Raw genomic sequence first — 21210 nt, forward strand, 5'->3', positions numbered from 1 at the left:
TACCATAATATCCACTGGTTTTGCACATAGTTTTACAAACATCAGGCGGTCACTGCAGCGTTCCACTTTAGTTACACTTCTTGCTACTTCGTTCTTCATTGCTATCACGACACCATTCTCGGTGTTAACGCCTTCCGAATAGAATATTGTGTAATTTCCCGATACTGTCTCACCTTTTCCTGGCCATCTCACTTCACTTAAGCCCACTATGTTCACTTTACTTTTGTCCATTTCCACTTTTAAATTTTCAAATTTCTCCATACGTCGTAAAGTCCATACGTTCCAGGTTCCTATGCTGAAATGAAAGCTATTATTATTATTTCTTTCTTTGATGATTCTTCCCGGAGTAGTCCCCACACCCGGAGATCCGAACGGGGGACTATTTTACCTCCATATTTTATATATATATATACACCTCAGGAAGAACCATCATTATATTTGTTCTCCTCCTTCATCCCTTATGGAAAAAAGATAATGTGATAGTATTCCCATTTCCTTTCCACATCTCTATTGCCTTTGACCGCCTGGTGGTTCATCCGCCTTTTAGGACAGTTTCCCCTCCTAAAGGCAAGAGGGTACCCTGATCTCCACCCGCTCATTCGTCCTCCGAAAAGGCCGTTGGCACTTGGTAGAGGCTGACTCCTTATCCCGGTAGTCAGTCGGTCCCCACCTACGTTAGCCGCCTACGACGTTGCCCGCTTTCTCATGCGAGGAGGTGTAGGTTGGGATTTTCCCTTCGTTGAGGATGAGACTCGAAGGCTTTTCTCAAACCTCTCCAGTACTTTTAGAAAGCTTTCGAAATATACCTGGAATAAATACATTAGTACTGTAAGGTTAAAGTCATGCCATTTAGTTGAGGAAAGTGACAAACTCATCTATATGTCATGAGTTTAGTTTTAAGTTTTAAGCCTAATGATATCGTGAAACTGTTTATTGATGTTTTTAAGTATTTTTTTTTTCAATGAAATTATTTCTTCAATTATGTCAGTGTATATCTTGTAAGGATCTCCATATTTTCAAAAAATAAGTGAATTGTTTTTCCACTAGGTGCCAAACATAGTAAAATCAGTTCATAATCAAATGAAGGAGAAAAGCATAAAAACGAGACAAGACTGCTTTGCTTTGTTAAAAGAATTAGTGATGGTTCTACCAGGTGCATTAACGAACCATATTCCAGCTCTTATTCCGGGGATTCAGTATTCTTTAGGGTAAGTATTCATATTTTTATGTAGAAGACGTGTAGATATTAATTAGAAGTTTTTCCTTTTAACCATAGGCGGCGATCCATGGAGAAGGAAAGGATATATGATTTGTAAAAATACCCTGCTAAGGCAGGAGGGAGAGTAATTAGTAAACATGATTTTTGGACTTTTTATTATCAAATATCCTGTTATATACATATATGACACAAATCACTATAACTGTGATCTGGAGACCAAAACAGTGTTCTCTGTAGGTTATGGATGGTCCTTAGACCCAGGAAGTCAAGAAAGAGGATTCTGTAGATCTTCAGGTAAGCTAAGGGGTTGCGGTTAAGAACTCTCAGTGCTCCAGGCAAGCTAAGAGATTTGGGTTAGGTTATGCCCCAGAGCTCTAGGCAAGCTGAGAGTTTGGGTTAGGTAAATCTCTCAGAGCTCCAAGCAAGCTAAGAGGTTTGGGTAAGGTAAATCTTTCAGAGCTCCAGGCAAGCTAAGAGAGAAGAAAGACCAGTCAAAACTGATGCCGTTGGAGACCTGCGGCATCTTTTATATCCACTTCGTCGTAGGTGGTGGCAATGCTAGTTTTCCTCTTCGGTCACGTGTCCAGTCGGTGACAATGAGTTACCATAGCCTTTCCATTTCCGTAGAGATGCCAAGGATATCTCAGCTTCACAGTTTTTGTTTCCAAATTTTTAAGTCATGTGTGTACTAAATTTGGGAAATTGCTACAGGTATTCCAGATTTATATCACAACATACATACATCTTTAAAGATATTTATATATAACTAGTAGATGTCCTACATGTTACTGTGGCTAATATTTTGTGCTTTCCCCCTTTTGTGTCTTTCATATAGAATTCGTTAGAACTCCAACTTTTGCACGAAATCCAAACGTCTCGTTTGGACATATTAGTGAAACACTCCAACGCTTTTTCTTTCCTTCTAGGTCAATCAAAACCGCTGAAACATGTATTTAATTATTTTAAATGAAAAGTACAAATACCAGATTTCATTTTTCTAACTTGATACGAACATATAATAATTACATCGGTCATTTTCGTCTCATTTCTTTTCTTCTCGTCTAGAGTAAATATCAAAAAACAATGAAAGACACATTTAATTATTTTAACTCTTAATTGCATGATTTTTTTTATCTTGTTGAAAAAAATTACCTCGAGTAGAGTTTAATATTGTAAGTTATAGGAAAACAAATTTAAAATCCTAGGACCAAAATTTAGGTTAATAATTTATTATTAATTGTTTGTAGTTATTCAGCTACCCAATGCAATTTACACTTCGAACGCGTGTTACAATATCTACTTTGTGGTGTGCGTTTGTTTTTAGTTTTAGTATGTATTAAATGTTAAAAAACTTCTTTTACACATTTGCAGATATTAGACATGGATATATTTTACTATAAAATAACTAAAAGGTAAGACATAAGTATCACTTCACAAAAATAAGAAAAAAAAAAGAGTTTTGTAATGAAAGAAAATTCGGTTCTCTTCTGTTCTTCAGAGATCTTCACAGCATTATCGGATATGGAATGCGTTGAAACAGTTTTTGCTCTTGTTGAAGCATAATGCGACCACACACTTGCCACATATGACCCAGGAGAATCCTTTACATTCAGGAAATTTTCATCTTTTTCTTATTTCCAAGTGTGAAGGGAGAGACCCACTTGGTCTTGCCTCACTTCTATATACTTTAAAAATATATGCAGATTTTTTTCAAACAGCAAAACAGCCTCGGAATACAACTTCTAAATATTTGCTTTTTTCGAACAACATAACGCTCAAACTTCCATAGAGTTGCTGTTAAAATCCAGCACATCAGAATTATGCTGGCATCTAGGGATGTTTTCTTGTAGTACTTGCGAAAATGGAATGTATACAATCTGCGAAAAATGCATTTACGAATGAAAACAAATACTGTGAGATTTATATGCAAGAATTAAGTGTGTAGCTAATCAGCTACACGGAGCATTGAAGGGTTAAATGAAGGGTACACGTACTAATTCTCATGTCTCTAATTTATTAAGAACCAAAGGGGGTTTCCCAATGCTGGTAACATTTTAATAATCTGAAGATCCATCTTGAACCGTCTAGCCCTTATATTTATAAGTTTTAAAAACCAATGCATACACTAACACTAGTACACATCACAAGTGCACTAATACACAATATATCATTACAAGTATAAAAGTACAATCATGCTTTGTAGTACATGCATATCTAAAATGATATTTTGCAGATGAATTGATCCCAGATCCAACACAACACACATAAATAAATAAATAAACTCTGGCAATAGCTACCACTTCTTGAGCTGAACCAGATTTGTTACGCAATTTCAATAAGTCTCTAAAGCAACAATAATGTCAGTAAAGTTAAATTTAAATAAACACAACCCTTACTATAAATTTAACAAAATTCTAAAAACCTCCGTGCATATTATGTTTTTGAATATTTAATGTTCTTAATTCTTCTACGGGCCTATATATTTATGAATAATCAACTGAATTATCATCCTTGCGTTCACAAAATAATAGACTTAGACTACTACAAAAGACTGACTAAAAAATCAAAGTGAATCTAAAAGTTTCCAACAAGAAGAAATATTAAGTTATATACATTTCTACCAAGTTACAATAACAGGATAATTATGAAAATATAACATTTTATTTCAACAGCAACTAAACTACAATAGAAAATAAAATCTAATTATAATTCCAATACTTGGATTAACATGCCAAAACGAACTATATACATTAAAATACAATATAATGAATTAAGATTATCAGAACAAATTAAAATAATAGTTCACTCTTGTTTACATTCTCATAATACCAGACAGTATAATAAAATTATTTTAAAATATTCACTACCCTTTAATACATAAAACTAGTTTGTATAATCTAAATGTGCGTTTAAACTTTCCATACTTGATTTTAGCACTATAACAACAATATGTTTTACAATAAAATTAGGCACATTAAGTTTTTTAAGGAACATTTTGACGCTTTTGGTAATCACTCCCCTAGAACCAATGGTAACATTTCCCATTTTTTATTATTATCGTTAAATTTGTCCTTTAAAACTTCATATTTGTTATTTTTTTTTTTTTTTTTCTTTCTTCTAAAGCAATTCCCTCCATATTGCAGTTTTCAAATCTAATTGTAGCTATCTGTGATTGAGATATTCGATAACTACATAAATCCGGTTTAAATGTACCATTTACTGTGTCAAATTCCAATTCTTTTCCAGTCTTGAACCCCCTAATCTGACAATGTTTCTCCAAGATATTAACAACTTGCAAAGAATTTCGAGATATGGACATCTTATTATAATGACTGCATGCCTTACTCCTCATCTGCTCTTTCTTCCCTCCTAAGCCAAAAATAATTTAAAAAAAAAAAAAAAAAAAAAAAAAAAAAAAAAAAACCTGATACATATGTTAAATTATTTTAAATGAAAGTCCAACTATCAAAGATCATGTCGCTGACTTTAAGTTATTCCGAGACACGGCCATCTTTTTATAATAATTATAATCCCACTCTTTTTTCTTGCCCACCGCATTTTCTTCCTGTCTAGGTCAAAAATGAAAAGAAAATGAAAACTGTGAAACACATGTCTTGTTATTTTAAATGAGAAGTCCAAATACCGAATTTCATGTGTCTAATTTATTAAGGCTCAAACGAATTTTCCCTTTCTAGTAAAAAGAGATTCCGAGATTTGGACATTTTAATATAATAATCCTTCCTTCCTCGCTGAATTTCCAAAAATTAAAAACCTTAAGTTTCCAAATCCTAAGCACTGTTCAAATTTGAAGTTGGGGTCCTTGGTTCTATCTCAGCTGGCGCCAAGTGAACTTTATGGTGGACAAACACCATGTGCATGGGTTTTCTTGGGGTTCTCCTGTTTTCTCCCACTTTCTTTATTCCACCATTTCATTCATTTCTCATAATCACCTTTAGCCTATCCGGCATGACCATGGGATGTAAACTTAAAGATTTTGAAGTTCCTAGAATAAACAATTCGGACTGGGCGTTTGCTCAGTCAGTCAGTTATTCAGGACTACTACTTCTATATATAAAGGTATAGATATAAAATGAACCCTTGGCCTCCTTCCCTTAAAACAAAATTTTAAAAAATCACAGGGAAAAGTTTCCGTTTATTTTAAGAGGAATTTATATACCGAATTTCATGTTCTTTCTTTGAAGAGATCATAAGATATTCAATTTTTGTCATAAATTATAACCCCCTCCCCCATCGATATGCATTTTAATAAGTATCGTTAAAAAAAAAAAAAAAAAAAAAAAACAGTTCGAGATAGTGAGACTATATTCAAAAAATCATTTCAGTCGGTTTTCCCTTGATTCGATCACAAACATGCTCTTCTAATTTTTATATTATAGATGTAATACCAGTAAATACGTATGAATATCATATTAAGTATCACGAGTTATTCTGCTTTATTTTATTGCATTTCATATTTTAACTTTCAAACATAAGTGTGATCTCATAATCGTTTCCTATAAAACCTGGAAGTGTGGACATAAAAGTTAATGAATTGTTCGGAAACGTGTATAGTATTTTTTTGTAAATTTTATTTCAGACATGTTGATGGCTGTATTTATATTTGCAGAGATAAAAATTCCAGCAGTAACATGAAGATAGATACATTGGCTTTTGTTCACTGTTTGCTGACATCACATGCACCTGAAGTGTTTCATCCACATATGAGCGTTCTTCTGCCTCCAGTCATATCTGCAGTAGGTGATAGCTTTTATAAAATTACTGCTGAAGCTCTGCTGGTTCTGCAACAATTGGTCAAGGTCATAAGGCCTCTGGGTAATTATGCTTATATTTTTGAGATTTTTTTTTCTTTTGAACAAACTGAGAAATACGTGTTTGAAACATGTACGAAGGTAAATCAATAAGTTTGTGCTCTCACATAGAGAGAGTGGAACTAGAAGTTAGAAACTAATACATGTTATTTGTCCTTTTCTACGTAGTCACTAATCAAAGTAAAACACTTCTCTAAACGGCTTTTCAGTTTCCATAGCCATACTTTGTAGGAAGTATTACGTTAGGTAGAATCAACAGTAGAAGTGACCTTGACATCCTAAAAAAATGGGTTCGTTTCAGTGACTGCTAAATTTTTGGAAATTAAAGAAAGTCTGACGACATGAAGAAGTTATGAAAATATGGTAATGGGGAAATAACTGGTAGCCATGGCTTTAAACATTCAAAGTTTCATGGACTGTATGAGCAGGAGTATTGTCGACCAACAGGTAGACACCTTTATTGAGCATGCCACAACGCTCTATTCACATAGAAACACGACATTTTTGCAGCAGACTCCGGTAATATATCTTTAGTCTCTTTATCATGGTGATATCGTTCATGGTCACAAGACAGTTGTAAAACGTCCTTATTGGTATACAGGTCCAGTATTTGGATGCATAAGTTACTTGTTACTGTTTCTGAAAAGGAGTGAGCACAGTTCTAGTCTTTCACTCATCCTAGACGTCATACTTTCAAATCCCTTGTACCTAGAAACAAGGAAATTATACATTAGTATATCAACGTATGCTTATTAAACGCACTGATTTATATAAAAGAGCGAATATTTTTACCAATGTGTGTGATGCGTCATGGATCATTTTTCATCAGGATCAAGGACTCAATATTAAACCTTAATAAAGGTAAGTAGACAAGCAGTGGGACTACATAGTAAATTGCAGCAAACAGTGCAATCTTCTACCTAGAGGTGCAAAAAAGCCGGCTTTTTTTGAATCGATGTTTTTTTTTTTTTTTTTTTTTTTTTTTTGCACATAAAAAGCCAGCTTTATTGGGAAAAAAAACGAGAATTTTGGAAATTTTGGCTTTTTTCATTTTCATGATTTTTCTATTTAAATAGATTTCTTATAGTATACTCTAAAGTTAAATAAGATTTCATGACCTAAATGCTATATTTCGCTCTGGAATTCACCATCATGATGGATGGAACACATGTTTTATGAATTAAAGTAAACATAAAGTACGTAGTATTTGAGGGCAACTGTAGAAAATATTTAACTTTAATTAACTTCTGAGTTATCGATATTTTTTTCTTTTTTACATCATTTCTTTTTAGTCATCCGCGTTTCATTTTCTAGAGATTAGTAGGCCTGCTGTAGCTTCTAGCACATAAATCAAACTTTTGTTTTTCAGTATATCCGTCAGCGCGTTTGTCAGTATATCTTTCAAAGCGTACTTACACATTCTTGTTATACTGTAGCTGTGCAATTATTTAGCAATAATCTTCCGAATACAAACTTGAATACCATTTTATACAAATAATCAGTAGCGGATTCAGAAAAGTATTTTGGGAGGTATTTCTCTGCTTAATGTTTGGTTTTTCTAAAATTTCCTAATTTTTATTTGGGAGTTTATGAGTACAAGCATAACTAATATTTCGTTTTGTTTGTATATTCAGCAATAACCTTCCGGATACAACCTTGAAGACCATTTTATACTGATAATCAGTGGCGGATGTAGAAAAATATTTTGGGAGGGGTTTTTCTTAATAATTTTTAGTTTTTTCTAAAAATACCTAATTTTTATTTGAGAAGAGCTTGAAGTTTGAGTGAAGGCATAACAAATATTTCGTTTGTTTTAGAAATTCTGTAATTTCGGAGTACAAGTTTCACCCGTAAAACATCCCCACCCTAACCCCCTTCGCAAATCCGTCACTGCTAGTAATTAGTAATAACAGCGATTAGAAACGATAAGAAAGGAAGTCGGCCAGAACTCACAGTACACGCATTATCCCTACATTCACAAATACAATTAAGAAAAACTTTTGTCAAAATGGCCGAATGCGGGGTTGAATCGCGGACTTCCCGATAGAAGCCCAAAAGCTAACCCCTCATTCATGGGTTGTTGTCCAGTTGTGCTTAACTTAAATATATTCTCTCTGTGTGTGGCCTATGGAATCCGAAAGTTCAATGGCGCGTTCACAAAAGCTCTCCACTGTCTTCAATCCTTAACCAACTGGATCAGTTTTTACTTTGTATTCCTATTTCTGCGAGATCCAGTTTAATATTGTCCTCCCATTTGCACCTAAGTCTTCCTAATGGACGTTTTCGAATTGGATTTCCAGTTGAAACTTTGAAAGCGTTCCTGTATCTTCCATTCTGGCTGCATGGACCTGCCCACCTGAGCCTCCAAGACTTGATGACCGTAACGATGTTTGGTAAACCGTATAATTATGCAGTTCTTCGTTATGAAGTTTCCCTTATTCTCGTTCCTCTTGGGTCTGAATATTCGTCTCAGGATTTTATTTTTAAATACTTTCAGTCTGCGTTCTTCCCTCAAGTGACTATGTTTCACAACCATAAAACACAACAGGGATGATTATCGTTTTATATATTTTAGGCTTTAAATTCCTCGACAGAATTCGCGACGACAAAATACTTTGAACTGAATAATAACACGAATTTCCTGATTTCAGTCGACATTTTATTTCTTTGTGGATATGGTTTTGGTCTGGTGATATTGATCCCAGATATTTGAAAGTATCCACTTTGTCGAAAGTATTATTTAATATTTTAACGCATCCATAATTTGCCATATTACAATCCTGGTGAACTTCCATGTATTTAGTTTTCTCTGCATTTCTTTCTATTGTTCTCCTATCATCCCCTATTAAATTTACATCATCAGCATACGCCGTAACCTGGTGAATACAATTCAGCTCTAGGGACTGGTTGCTATCTTTAATTTTTCTTATAGCGTACTCCGGAACAAAGCTGAAATATAATGGCGATAACGCATCTCCTTGTTTCAGGCCATTTTCGATGTGGAAGCTCATGGACAAGAATTTTTCTGCTCGGACTTTACTTTGGGATTCATTTAAACACATTTTAATTAATCTAACTAGCGTTTTCGGTATTCCGAATTCTGTAAGAATGTTGTACAATGTTTCCCTCCTATCCGAGTCGTAAGCCTTTTTAAAACCAATAAACAGCTGATGTACTGGATAATATATTCCCATTTCTTTTCGAGTATTTATCGAATAGTAAATATCTGGTCGATAGTTGATCGATTTCCCTAAATTCATACGGATAATCTCCAATAATTTCATCTGCGTATGAAATCAATCTTGTTAATAGAAAGTTAAGAGAAATGCCTCGATAATTATTACATTCAGTTTTGTCGCCTTTCTTGTGAATTGGAACAGTGATTGATTCTTTCCACTCTTCTTAAATGTATTCCATAGTGTTTCTTTTCTTTTTTCTTTTCTTTTCTTTTTTTTTTTTTTTTCGTAATATGTTGAATTCCTGTCGTTAAAAATTCAGAAACCTTCAGGACTGGGTAAACCGTGATGGTGGTTATAAGTCTAGGAAACCGCACGATTAGGTGAACAGTCTATTACGCATATGATCCATTAACAGAAAATTTGGTATTTTCCCGATTCTGAACAAGTTTAAGGAACAGTCAGTGCATTATAGAATTCGGAATGTTACCGATTTTGCAGATTCGAAGCACCTGATAGGTGGTAACATTATTACGTATGTGATCAATGAATGAAAAATTTGTTCGAAATATTCATAGAATGTATATGAAAATTAAAACTTAAAAATTTGAAGAATGTACAGAACCACCCGAAACCAAGCTCTTGATGTGCAGCTTTTAAGATTATTATATAAATGTGTTTCTCTCATGTTTTATTTTTTGTTTCAAAAAGAGGGTGTGTGATATTTTGAAGTAAAAATACTACATACAATTTTGCTAGTTACTTGTGTATTTTTTTTAAAGTACTTATTTTTGTGTATAAGAAGTTTAAAAATTGTTATTATATATATTGGATAATCCTTTGGAATTTATAATGTAAATATGTTAAGAATTTAAAAAAAAAAATCTTTTTGAAATTCATGGTTTATTTTAGAGGTTCTATATTATTATATACATCAACCACTAATCAAATGAGTTATTGTGCTGTAGAGAAGCGAAACAAAGTCTGCTTTATCAATTTAAAGCAAAATTTTTTTAAAAAAAAGGAAAAAAGCAAAGCAGAAAAATCCGTTTTTTTTTCTTTCTTCAAAAAAGCCGGATTTTTTTCCGAGCTCTTGCATCTCTACTTCTACCTACTGTCCCTGCATCCAAATTTCCATAGCATTCGATTTAACACATGGCATCGAAATTTTCGAAGTACTCGATTCACAACACTTCATTAAGCATTTACCTCGCTCAGTGTTAATAGATGAAAACACTTTTTATTTCAACAAATAAGAGAAGTTCTGGGTTCAGTTTTCCAATTCTGCAGAAAAGTGTGTACATATATATATATATATAAATTTATAATACAAATATATATTAATTTAAATATAAATTTTAAAAAAAATCATACTATCTACCGAATTTCGACGAGAGGTGAAAAAGTTAACACAAGAAGAAAAAATGAATTAAATAGCAATTCAACGAGTAATCCGGAAGACTAAATATTTAAGCAAACAGTTGGTTTCACGCAATACATAATAGGAAAATAATAATCCCTTTGACGCACATAGGTAACAATATTCGCTCTTTTATACACATTAATTTGCCTAGTCATGGGCAAATTTGTTATGGAGGTTTTGTATATGTAGCGCAACACTTAATATGAGGGCAAAAACTAATTGGTTGCTCTTCATATTTCTAAATTTCAAAGAATTGGAAAACTTGTGTTATTTTAACGTCCTTTCGTGCTTAGAATATGGGAGAAAAATCGCTTATTCAGAAATACAAGAAGAAAGAGATAAACTAGTGTTGTTGAACTTCTGAAAGTTTTGAGTATTTTGTTTACTTACCATTTTTTTTTAAATTTTTTTTTTAATAATTTAATTTCGTGACTAATGCTAATACAATAAAGGATATTGAATTCTAGGATACAAGCTCTAGTACGTACAAAAGGCTAACAAAATTGAATAGATTGATACAGATATTTTCTTAATGACATCATGGGGGTTGAGTTCCGAAATTTCGAAATTATTTGAAAACCTTGGATACAAAGTTAGCAGTCGTAAGAGCTTCATAAATAAAAGAAAAAAGTTTAGTTGGGATGAATGATGTAAAATACCTTACTTTGTTTTCCAGCAAATAAATACAGGATATTTACACGAAGTGGATATTTTTGTGAGTATTTAGTTTTCAATTCCTCTTTGAGTTAGGAATATAAATTGACTTCACCACACGTCCTAGGTATACTGTATATTTAGCTGCACATGCTACTTAATATTTCGCCTATAGAAGGCATTCTAATTCAATAGCATATTCGTCATAACTAACAGCAATTAAGCTTGTCTTCGACCATCTGCTTGACTTTTCACTGCGGCACATACATGCCTGCGCTGACTTTCAAAGCGTTATTAAATACGTGCAAAATATTTTTGGTTAAAACTCCTTTGTGAGATACCATCAGCTACAATAGGGCTCTGCCATCGTTGTCTACTGCGTGTCAGGATTTCAAAAAATGAGCGTACCGACACAACAGCCAAGCATATCGCATAGGCAGATGTTTCACTGGAGCGCACTCTTCGATTCTTCGATCTTCGTAGCTATTTCGACTAATGGATGTGCTGTCACTGGCAAGCAGATTGAACTAAGCTGTGAAAATATTTGATTAGTTTGAATAAAATCTCTGCTTTGACTTCTGATGGAAAATTATTCACCTCGGTAACACAATACAGGGATGAAATTAGCTCACGCCTCTCTTTACACATCCAGCAAACAGGTTGGACTACCTAGTCAGTCAGAAAGCAGTCCGCTTTTGAATAGGGTCGTATGAACATGCACCATGAGAAACACAATTGAGGCCTATTCCGGAAGAAGGGCACATAGACCGTTTCCGTGAATGGAGAAAAATGAGCCTTAAAGATTTTATCAGAGCATATAACAATAACATATGCTCTGATAAAATCTTTAAGGCTCATTTTCTCCATTCACGGAAACGGTCTATGTGTCCTTCTTCCGGAATAGGCCTCAATTGTGAATGATTTTTCTTTACTAAATCAAATTGGGACATTCTACACAGTAAGCCGTAGAAGAGCATGAACAGTTCATGTCGGCTAAAAGCTAGGAATGACGAATGAACGCATCCTTTGTCGTTGGTTTATTAACTTTATTTCATGTGATTCAGTATTTCAAAATGAACCCGTGGGTTCCGACCAACATCATTCAGATGAGCTTTTCAGAAACACCGTGGAAGCAGATTTTCGGAAAAATGTCTGTACATTGCAGACGAATGAGTCACATCACTATCGTTCGGTGGCTGCGTGCAGTCGGTAAGGTGATAACATAGGATTCGTAGGAGCTGCACAATTAATTCACACCAGCTAACAAGAATCGCCTTCCGGAGGTGTGCAGTTTTCTAAATTTTCGGGGAAGTATTATTATTATTATTATTATTATTATTATTATTATTATTATTATTATTATTATTATTATTATTATTATTTTCATTTTCCCACTGTCTTCATTCCAACATTTTGTCCTTATCATATCTCTCTCAGTCTCGGAGTTTATAGAGCTGTCGGGCTCAAGCTTCCCCCCTCCCCGAAATAAATTCGCATACCACGTACAACAATAATTAATCCTTCTTACCATTTATAAGAATTTCCTTGCTTTCCATTTTCTTATGCTCGTTGTTCAGAAATAATACTGTATTTGTCACATATTCCATGTAAGAACTCCGTTCTTTCTTTCGTCCATTCTACTCTTCTGTTTCTTTTTATTAGTTGTTACTTTCTTTCGTTCCTCCTATCATACTTTCGGCCGTTGTTAGTTGTGATTCAGGTCGGTCGTCATCAGTAACAACAAACTAAGATAAGCAAAACTGGTCTTCCACACTAGCTTGCACGGATATCAACATAACGGGACTTTAGTTATTATTGCAAAGGAAGATTTACATGGTTTAGTTATAAAGAATGGTAAATGTTTGAATTAAAGAAAATCAAGAAGGGGAATAAGTAGCCCGGGAAATTAGGTAGGCCAAGAGGATGCTTCCTTTTTCTTCTATAACTAGAATAAAAGGTTCACTGCTAAATTTTTGTGTGTATCATATCACATGATTCTCAGTCTGCAATTCTTTCCATTAAAACTGCAGTCAGTATATTTCAACGTCAGCTTGTCAACATTTTCATTCAGGTAAAAACGTACACAGGTAAAATTGAATATATTTTTTTCTTTTTCTTTTTTTTCTTTTTTTTTCTAAAATGAAGTTAGTTAAGTTGAAATGAGATTACAAATATTCAGCGTGTGTTTGCAGGAGTGTAATTTCAGATTTGCCAACGGGGTAAGACCCTCCACCAACATACGAATTTCGTGTTTCTTTCCTAGTATATTAAAGGTAATCGATTAAAATATATTTAATTCTCAAACTCAGGCGGGTAATTGCTCCTCCCAGCTTCCTTGTTGTACATAGCTCCCCCGAAACAAAATCCTAAATACGCCACTATATATTTACTGACTGAGAAAACTCATGGGATAGCAGGTCACTGACTCGCGGATGGACACCACATGTGCTTAACGCCACCTGCAGGGCTCCGCGACGGCTTCAGTTGTGTGTAAGACGTTGTGGGAACTGGCTCTGAGAGTGATCAAGTAAAATGCAACGTCGGCGTGAGTTGACGACATTCGAACGTGGCATGGTGGTGAGTGCCCGACGCATAGGACATTCGATTTCGGAGGTGGTGTAGGAATTCAGCTTCCCACGTTCAACCTTGTCGAGGATGTACCGAGAATGGGTGAATGAAGGTGTCACAGTCCACAATAGATACCATACCGTGCATCTAGAGGTCTAGAGGCCCTCAATGACCAAGACCGGCGACACATGGGACGACTGGTCAACAGAGGCAGGAGAGCAACTGTACAACGAATCACGGCCCGATTCAACACTGGTCTTGCTAGAAACGTCACTCAGTGGACAATCCGTAGGAACATTCTTGTCCTCAGCATGGAAGCCATCGCTCTACACGTATGTCACTGTTAACCAGCGTCATCGGATACTCTGGCGCACATTTGCCACCATTCATCACAGATGGAGATTGCAACAGTGGCGTAACGTCATATGGTCCGACGAGTCACGTTATCAACTGTACTATGTCGATGGGAGGCACCGTGTGTGGCGCGGCATGGAATGGGCCCTCTGGTTGTTCTGGAAGACACATTGACTGGTCCGCGGTATCGTCAGCTGCTCGAAGACCATTTCCACCCGTTTGTGATGTTTCAACACCCTGACGACATTGCGGTCATTGTTGGGACCGCGCCAATATCGTCCGTGACTGGTTCGAGGAGCATACAGGTGAGGTCCAACGACTGAACTAGCCACCCAGAAGCCCTGATATAAACTCCATTGAGCATATCTGGGATGTCCTTGAAGTCAGGCTCCGGGCATTGGATCCTCAACCCACGAATAGGCCACAATTGGCTGCTGCTTTGCAGACTGTGTGGTGTCAGCTGCCTCCGGACATGTACTAGGGACTTGCAGATTCCGTTCCATGCCGTATCGCTGCGCTACGCAGGGCCAGAGGGGGCCCGTCCAGATATTAGGTGGGTATCCCATGAGTTTTGTTCAGTCAGTGTGTATATATATAATGTGAAGTAACGTGAATTAAAAGTTTTAAAAGAATTGTATGTAAGATTTACAATATTTAAATATTTTGCTTGTTATATTTCTCGAATCTAGTTTGGAAAGTATGAGTATATTAGCAATTTCATTCGATTTGTTTTGAGGAACCTTTCGAGCTGTGTCCCTACATTTTTTGTACACTGAACGTTTGAAGAACGAACCACAAACTAAAGTTGCAATACAAACTCTAACTTGATTCATATCCATGTTTTGTGAATAATTTAATGTTATTTTGATTATTTTAGATATGGCTAGCAGCTTTGACTTCACGCCTTTCACTGCTGAACTATACAGCTGTACATTAGTGCGATTAAAGGCTGCGGATATAGACCAAGAAGTAAAGGAAAGGGCTATTTCTTGTATGGGCCAAATAATTTGCAACCTTGGTGATCATCTGCAGGTATGACGTGTCTTATACGTATATATGTATATATACGAATATATGTATATGTATCTATATCTGCAACCAATATAATACTTTACGTCCTTGAACTATAAGTTGTAAACGAAGTTTGTAACTACAGAACAATATATAATAAAAATAAGTATGTAAATTATGTTCTCCGGAATCGGAGATTTCACTTTCTAGATTTCGAAAAAAAAAATCCGAAGTTTTCTAAAGCTCTGACCATTCCATAGGAGCTATATGATATACAAGAGAATATTGGAGTAAATATAGTAGATAGAAACAAGAAGTTGGTTTTATTTAAATAAGTGGTGCATCGTGCGTTGATTTTACTTTGTTAGTGGTCATTAATTTAGAAAAAGAAATGTCCAAATTTACATTTGGATACTATTGACAAAGTTGATTTTCTAAATGTTGTGAGGTACCTTTCCAAAGACAGTAAAAACTTTGAAGCAACAGTTAAAGAAGTGAGTTCCATATGTCTGTGCTGTTCATAAGTATGGAAATTCCTATGGAAACTTCTATATTCGTTCGTCTTGTCTTCCTGATGACGAGTAGCAGAGCTCAAACGAGATGAAATAGCGAGAAGCTGTTTTTTTAAGTAAAATCAACGTCCCAAAAATAGATTCCATCTTCTCCAGTAACTCTTTATTCAGAAACAGAAATAGTAGAAGTCAGCTGTTTCTGGTTTCAACGTTAATCGTCATAGAGCAAAAAAGATGGTAGATAGCGAGAAAGGTTTCCGGAAGCCGATTTAGCGTCCCAATAATAGATTATCTCTACCGAACCCAGAAGTACTATAAATCTGCTTCAATTTCCGGTTTCAATATTGACGTTAATAGAGCCAACACGGTAAAAGATAGTTATAAATGGGTTTTTGATATGGCTATCCGGTTTCATCACTGATCACCATAGCGAATAAACGATATTACGAAGGACGTTCAAGTTATAACCGGTATTTCTTTTTTTCTGTTAAATAGAGAATACAGCATGCGAATCATTTTTTTCTAGGTACACCCCATGTACACACGCACACTTGTTCCATCGGTGTGGGAGTGCCCGTATCTCTGCGGTATAGAATTCTTTGGGACGATTTTTCAACCATTTCAGCACACACATTTTGATTTCTTCGTCGATGTGGAATTTTTGTCCTTCCAAGGTCTCCTTGAGGGGAACCAACAAGATGAAATCGCAAGGCGACAGATCGGGGCTATGCGGGAAATGGTCTCCCAACCAAGTTCGGTGATAGCTGTGGCAGTTGTGAGCGTATGAGGACGCGCGTTGTCATGCAGGATGATGATGCCATCCTTCACAGTCTGTAGCCGTTTTCTTCTTAAAGCTTCTTTGACTTTGGTCCGGAGGAGGTTGCTGTAGTACGCCACATTAATTATGGCCCCGTATGTCAGGAAATCAGTGCATATCACCCCATCTTTATCCCAGAATACCGTCAATATCACTTTGCCAGCGGACGCTTGTGCCTTGAAATTTTTTCGGCGGCGGCCAGTTTGGATGCTTCCACTCCATGCTGGATTGCTTTGACTCCGGAGTGTAATGATGTACTCGGCACTCATCGCAGGCGATTACCTTTGCAAGGAAACTGGCCTTCTCCCTGAAATCGCTGCAGATGCTGAGACGAGACGTTTTCCCTACACTGCATCTGGTAGAACGTTAGCATTTTGGGGACCCATCTGTCTGTAATTTTCGGAAAGTGCTGATATTCGTGGATGATCGTTTTTGCACTTCCCATTCTAATGTTTGTTTTCACATTGGTGCGTCGATTATTCAGAATGAGTTGCTGCATTCGACGAATGTTGGTTTCGTTGACTGCAGTAGTTCGACGTGAAGTATGGGCCACGTTGAGAACGGATTCTTTTCCTGCTTTGAATTTTGAACACCACTCGTACACTTGCGACTAAGAGGGATTTTTTTGGGTCATATTTCGCATTAATCGTCTGAAGATTTAAGCAGGTTTCAACCTTCCTTCAGGATGGTGATCACTGTAGAAGAAAAATGGAAATATTGAGAATCGGGATGCCTGCAATCAATTAAGCATCCCAAAAATGTATTCCGTCTCTATTCTTGTCTACTAAAGCTGGAACTGGTAGAAATCTACTCCCACTTTCAGTATCAATATTAATTGATAAAATGTCACGCCGTACAAATAAGGTTGGGTGGTTTAATTTTTTTTTTCAATAAAAACCAACCTTTTTTTAACAAATATAAAACATACGGGTGCACAACTTTGTATGACAAGCACTTTTTATTTAGAGTTAGGGCTCTAATGATGATAAAGGTCTGTACCTAGAAGGGCAAGGTAAGGACTATTTATTTATACGCTGTCAAATTTGGTATCGTGTGTATCTTTCAGTTGAAAGCCAGAAACTGCTACGTTGAAGATTTTATTTCATTCCTTCTTTCTTCACATCACTGATTGGGGCAGCTAAAAATGTAGAAAAAAAAATTAAAACATGCGTGCTCGATAACCCATGTTAATGCGAATCAGTTTGATGTTAATGGTTCCTTTTATTTTTAAATCTGATACCAACATGAGTACATTTTAACAATGCTGATTCATGATTTTTTTTTTTTTTTATCTGTTTCAGGGTGAACTCGACAAATGCTTGCCGATATTTTTAGACAGATTACGGAACGAGATAACCCGATTAACGACAGTCAAAGCCTTAACAAAAGTAGCAGCCTCTCCTCTCCGAATTGACCTCAGACCAATTTTGGTAAGTATTGTAATTGTTAATAGGCATGTAGTGCAAAATCCGAATAAATTAAAGTAACAATAGTGTTGGTTACTATTACATTTTTTTTTTAAAAAATGATAACATACTTAATTTGTTTAAAGAAAGTAATTGATGCGCTCTTAATATAATTTCTAAGTAATAAGTGTAGCACATACTTGTTCAAATTGCGTCTGTAAAAGTTTTAGGGTCAGCCAATTATTCTGAGGTTTGTTTCAATGTGCAGGTCACTCATATGAAAATCAAATCACTTAACTCTTACCGCATCATCACTTTTATCCTAGGATCATTGTTCTTACACCATTCTCTTCAGAATGAACCATACTTTCAAAGTTTTGCGCGCTTTGGAGCAGCCCCGGGTAAGAGTATAGATCGTCATGTACTTTGAAAAATTCTGAGAGAGATTGGCAATGTGTGTTTTAAATTTCATTTCGATACGTTCAATAATTAGGAGATGGGAAAAATATTTACCAATGCTCTGTGAATACAGGGATTGATTCATTAATATTGAGCTGAAGCCAATGTGTATCTATACCGCAAATGCACAACCTATCGCCGGGAGATTTCCACAAAACAACCAACAGTACCTCGTTAGTCACACAGTAGAGCGTAGTCCGATGCCGCCGAAACTGAACTGATTCTGGGAGGGAATCATTGTGTCCCTTTCCGACGCTAAGTTCACGTCGCGCATCATAGAAATGTGTCAAGTGCGTAATTTTTGTGTAGTCGTGCCACTGTGAATTGTATTGTACGGAAATATGTGCACAGAGTTCTGGGCTTCTGGCTCACTACACCGACGCGAGCAACCAGAAACCAGCCTCCCGTGAAGAGGCCTTTGCCGCAATTGCGTGTATTTCAATATATGGCGACCTCCGAAAATCCCACCACACAGCGTGCGGTGGCCAGCAAATGCCACACATCGCAGGCAACAATTAGCCGCGACATTCACGGGGATTTACGGCTCACGGTCGTTCGCAAGAGCAGTGTGCATGCGCTGAAACTGTGTCATGTGGCTAAGGAAAAAAAAAAATGCAAGAGGCCATATGAAAGTCATCTTGCGGGTGATCGGTGGAAGTTTGTTGATACAATTGATGAGGCGTGGATTTACCTCACAGTGTGGTAAATTTTGTGTCATTACATACAGACCTGTTGACGCCAAGAGCCGAAGCACGTTCTTCCGCCAGTGTGCAGAAAGTTTAAAAAAAAAGGTTCATGATTGTGGCCGTTTGTTCACATTTACTACGTCTCCGAAAGGTGGAGTGAAACATCAAAATGAATCCTGAATAATAAATTAATTGTATACAGGACTCTTCATTCTTTTATTTATTTATTTTTTTTTAAATCATGTGTGTCAGAATTTATCATCTGCAACGTGAAATATACACTTAATTAAATGTTAAAATAATTTTAATAATTATGTGTCATAGTAGTTAATGTCAAATAATGCTACGTAATGTCTCATAGTGCTTCGTATATATTAATATATGCACAATGATTGGTCTAGTCCCCTATATATTATTTTTCTGTTTACGCCACTGCAGCTTGCTATATGTACAATATATTGAATAGTGAATATAAGTAAAATTCAGTTAGTTAGAAAATACAGATAACAACTGCACTAGGTTTTGTAACAGAGTCATACATCTTTCAATATTCTAGTACACAACATGCGCGTATCTGTTAGAGTACAATGAAACCAGGTTAATTCAAAGTGTAGCTTCTCGTGTTGGACTGTCTGCAGCCACCTTGCTGCCAGTTCCTCAATTCCACGTTTACCACATCTTGTTCTTAGAGGCAAAGAAGTCACTCACTCCTTTGTCCGCCTCTTGCTGGTTGATGAAGCAGAGTGATTTCAGGAAGTGCGCCATGAAACGAAACAATGTGGTTTTGGGTCATCCTATTGGAGTAGGGTGCGCGTTCGGTTCATCAATGCAGGATATTTTTGGCGTAGTGCAGCATACATCCGCTGCAACTATTGGGAATAAAGGTCGGTATTGATAGTACGACCACTAGAAACGAACTCAAAATAAATTACCCCCTCGTAATTCTACCACACACACAGAACATTACTTTATACTTGAAACTACTCTGTTTGACAACTGATTCTGGCTGATGGAAGCCTTGCTCAACCACTGCATTTGTACTTTCGGATTTCGAAAAACACCCACTTTTCTCATGTGACAAACCATTACAGGAAACGCAGATCTTGCGAATATTTTCGAAGTTCTCCGCAGAATACAATCGCCAACTGAGCTAGAGCCAACTCATGTGGCACAATGCAACTGTTCCTGTTGGGTTTCCCGATCGTGAAGGTGACACACTACTTCAGACTGGGAGATGATAAGTTGGTTTGACAGTCGTCATGTGCTGGTGGATAGATTTTCTTCAGTGGCGTGTTGTATGACCTGAATCTGTTACCCTGGAGCCACCCGTAATTGGATGATCTTCGACTTTTTGAAACTTCCACGAAATTTCTAGAGCCAACGAATTGTATGCTGTGGTTTTCTGCATCTTTCCCTATCGCGTGACACAAACTCATGCAGTAACAGTTCACGTATCGGACGTTGTTGAGCACTCATCACTGCCACTGAAAACTGACTGAAGATTCCGTCGGAGTGGCAGCCTCCATGTGAAATAGTCCGCTGGCTACACTAACTCTTGCACCAGTTTGACCTTGTACCCATGGTCGATCACGGCGTTTACGCACGCCGGCTGTTTGGGTTATGGAAATATTGCAAGACTTATGACTAATCTTTGTAATATACCACAATCTTTCATGACTTACTGTTTAGGGTTATTTTCTAAAAGACTTTCGAACATTTAAGAAGCTTTGCAATTCAGAAGCTTTTTTCTTTTGCCAAGATGTAAAATTAGAAAAGTAGGAAAAAAATGTGTATATTATATATGTATGTATATTGAATATATGTGCATATTATTGTAACAAAGCATGTGATTATTTATAAGGTATTTCAAATTGTCAGTCATTGAAAATTTACGGTTTTAACATCAGATTCTAAATCTGTTTCAGTTACACCTAGATGAAAAATATTGGTTCTTTACTTATCATTTGTTTGTATTTGAATTCGATACCTTTTAATATTTTCATATATTCAATTTTATTATTATTATTATTATTATTATTATTATTATTATTATTATTATTATTATTATTATTATTATTATTATTATTATGGTTTTG

At 36.0% G+C, this 21210-nt stretch overlaps 1 protein-coding gene across 1 annotated transcript in view; it reads left to right on the forward strand.

Moving 5' to 3' along the window:
- Cand1 (Cullin-associated and neddylation-dissociated 1) overlaps window positions 1-21210 on the forward strand; it is a 126335-nt gene that overhangs the window by 59210 nt on the left and 45915 nt on the right. Inside the window, exons 10-13 of the mRNA XM_081755659.1 lie at window positions 1048-1208; window positions 5847-6052; window positions 15101-15255; window positions 17865-17993. Coding sequence (XP_081611785.1) covers window positions 1048-1208; window positions 5847-6052; window positions 15101-15255; window positions 17865-17993 — 651 coding nt within the window. The remainder of the gene's footprint in view (window positions 1-1047; window positions 1209-5846; window positions 6053-15100; window positions 15256-17864; window positions 17994-21210) is intronic.

The sequence above is a fragment of the Thermobia domestica genome, chromosome 4 (genome assembly GCF_964235325.1).
Source record: "Thermobia domestica chromosome 4, izTheDome1.hap1.1, whole genome shotgun sequence".
NCBI classification, from domain to species: Eukaryota; Metazoa; Arthropoda; class Insecta; order Zygentoma; family Lepismatidae; genus Thermobia; species Thermobia domestica.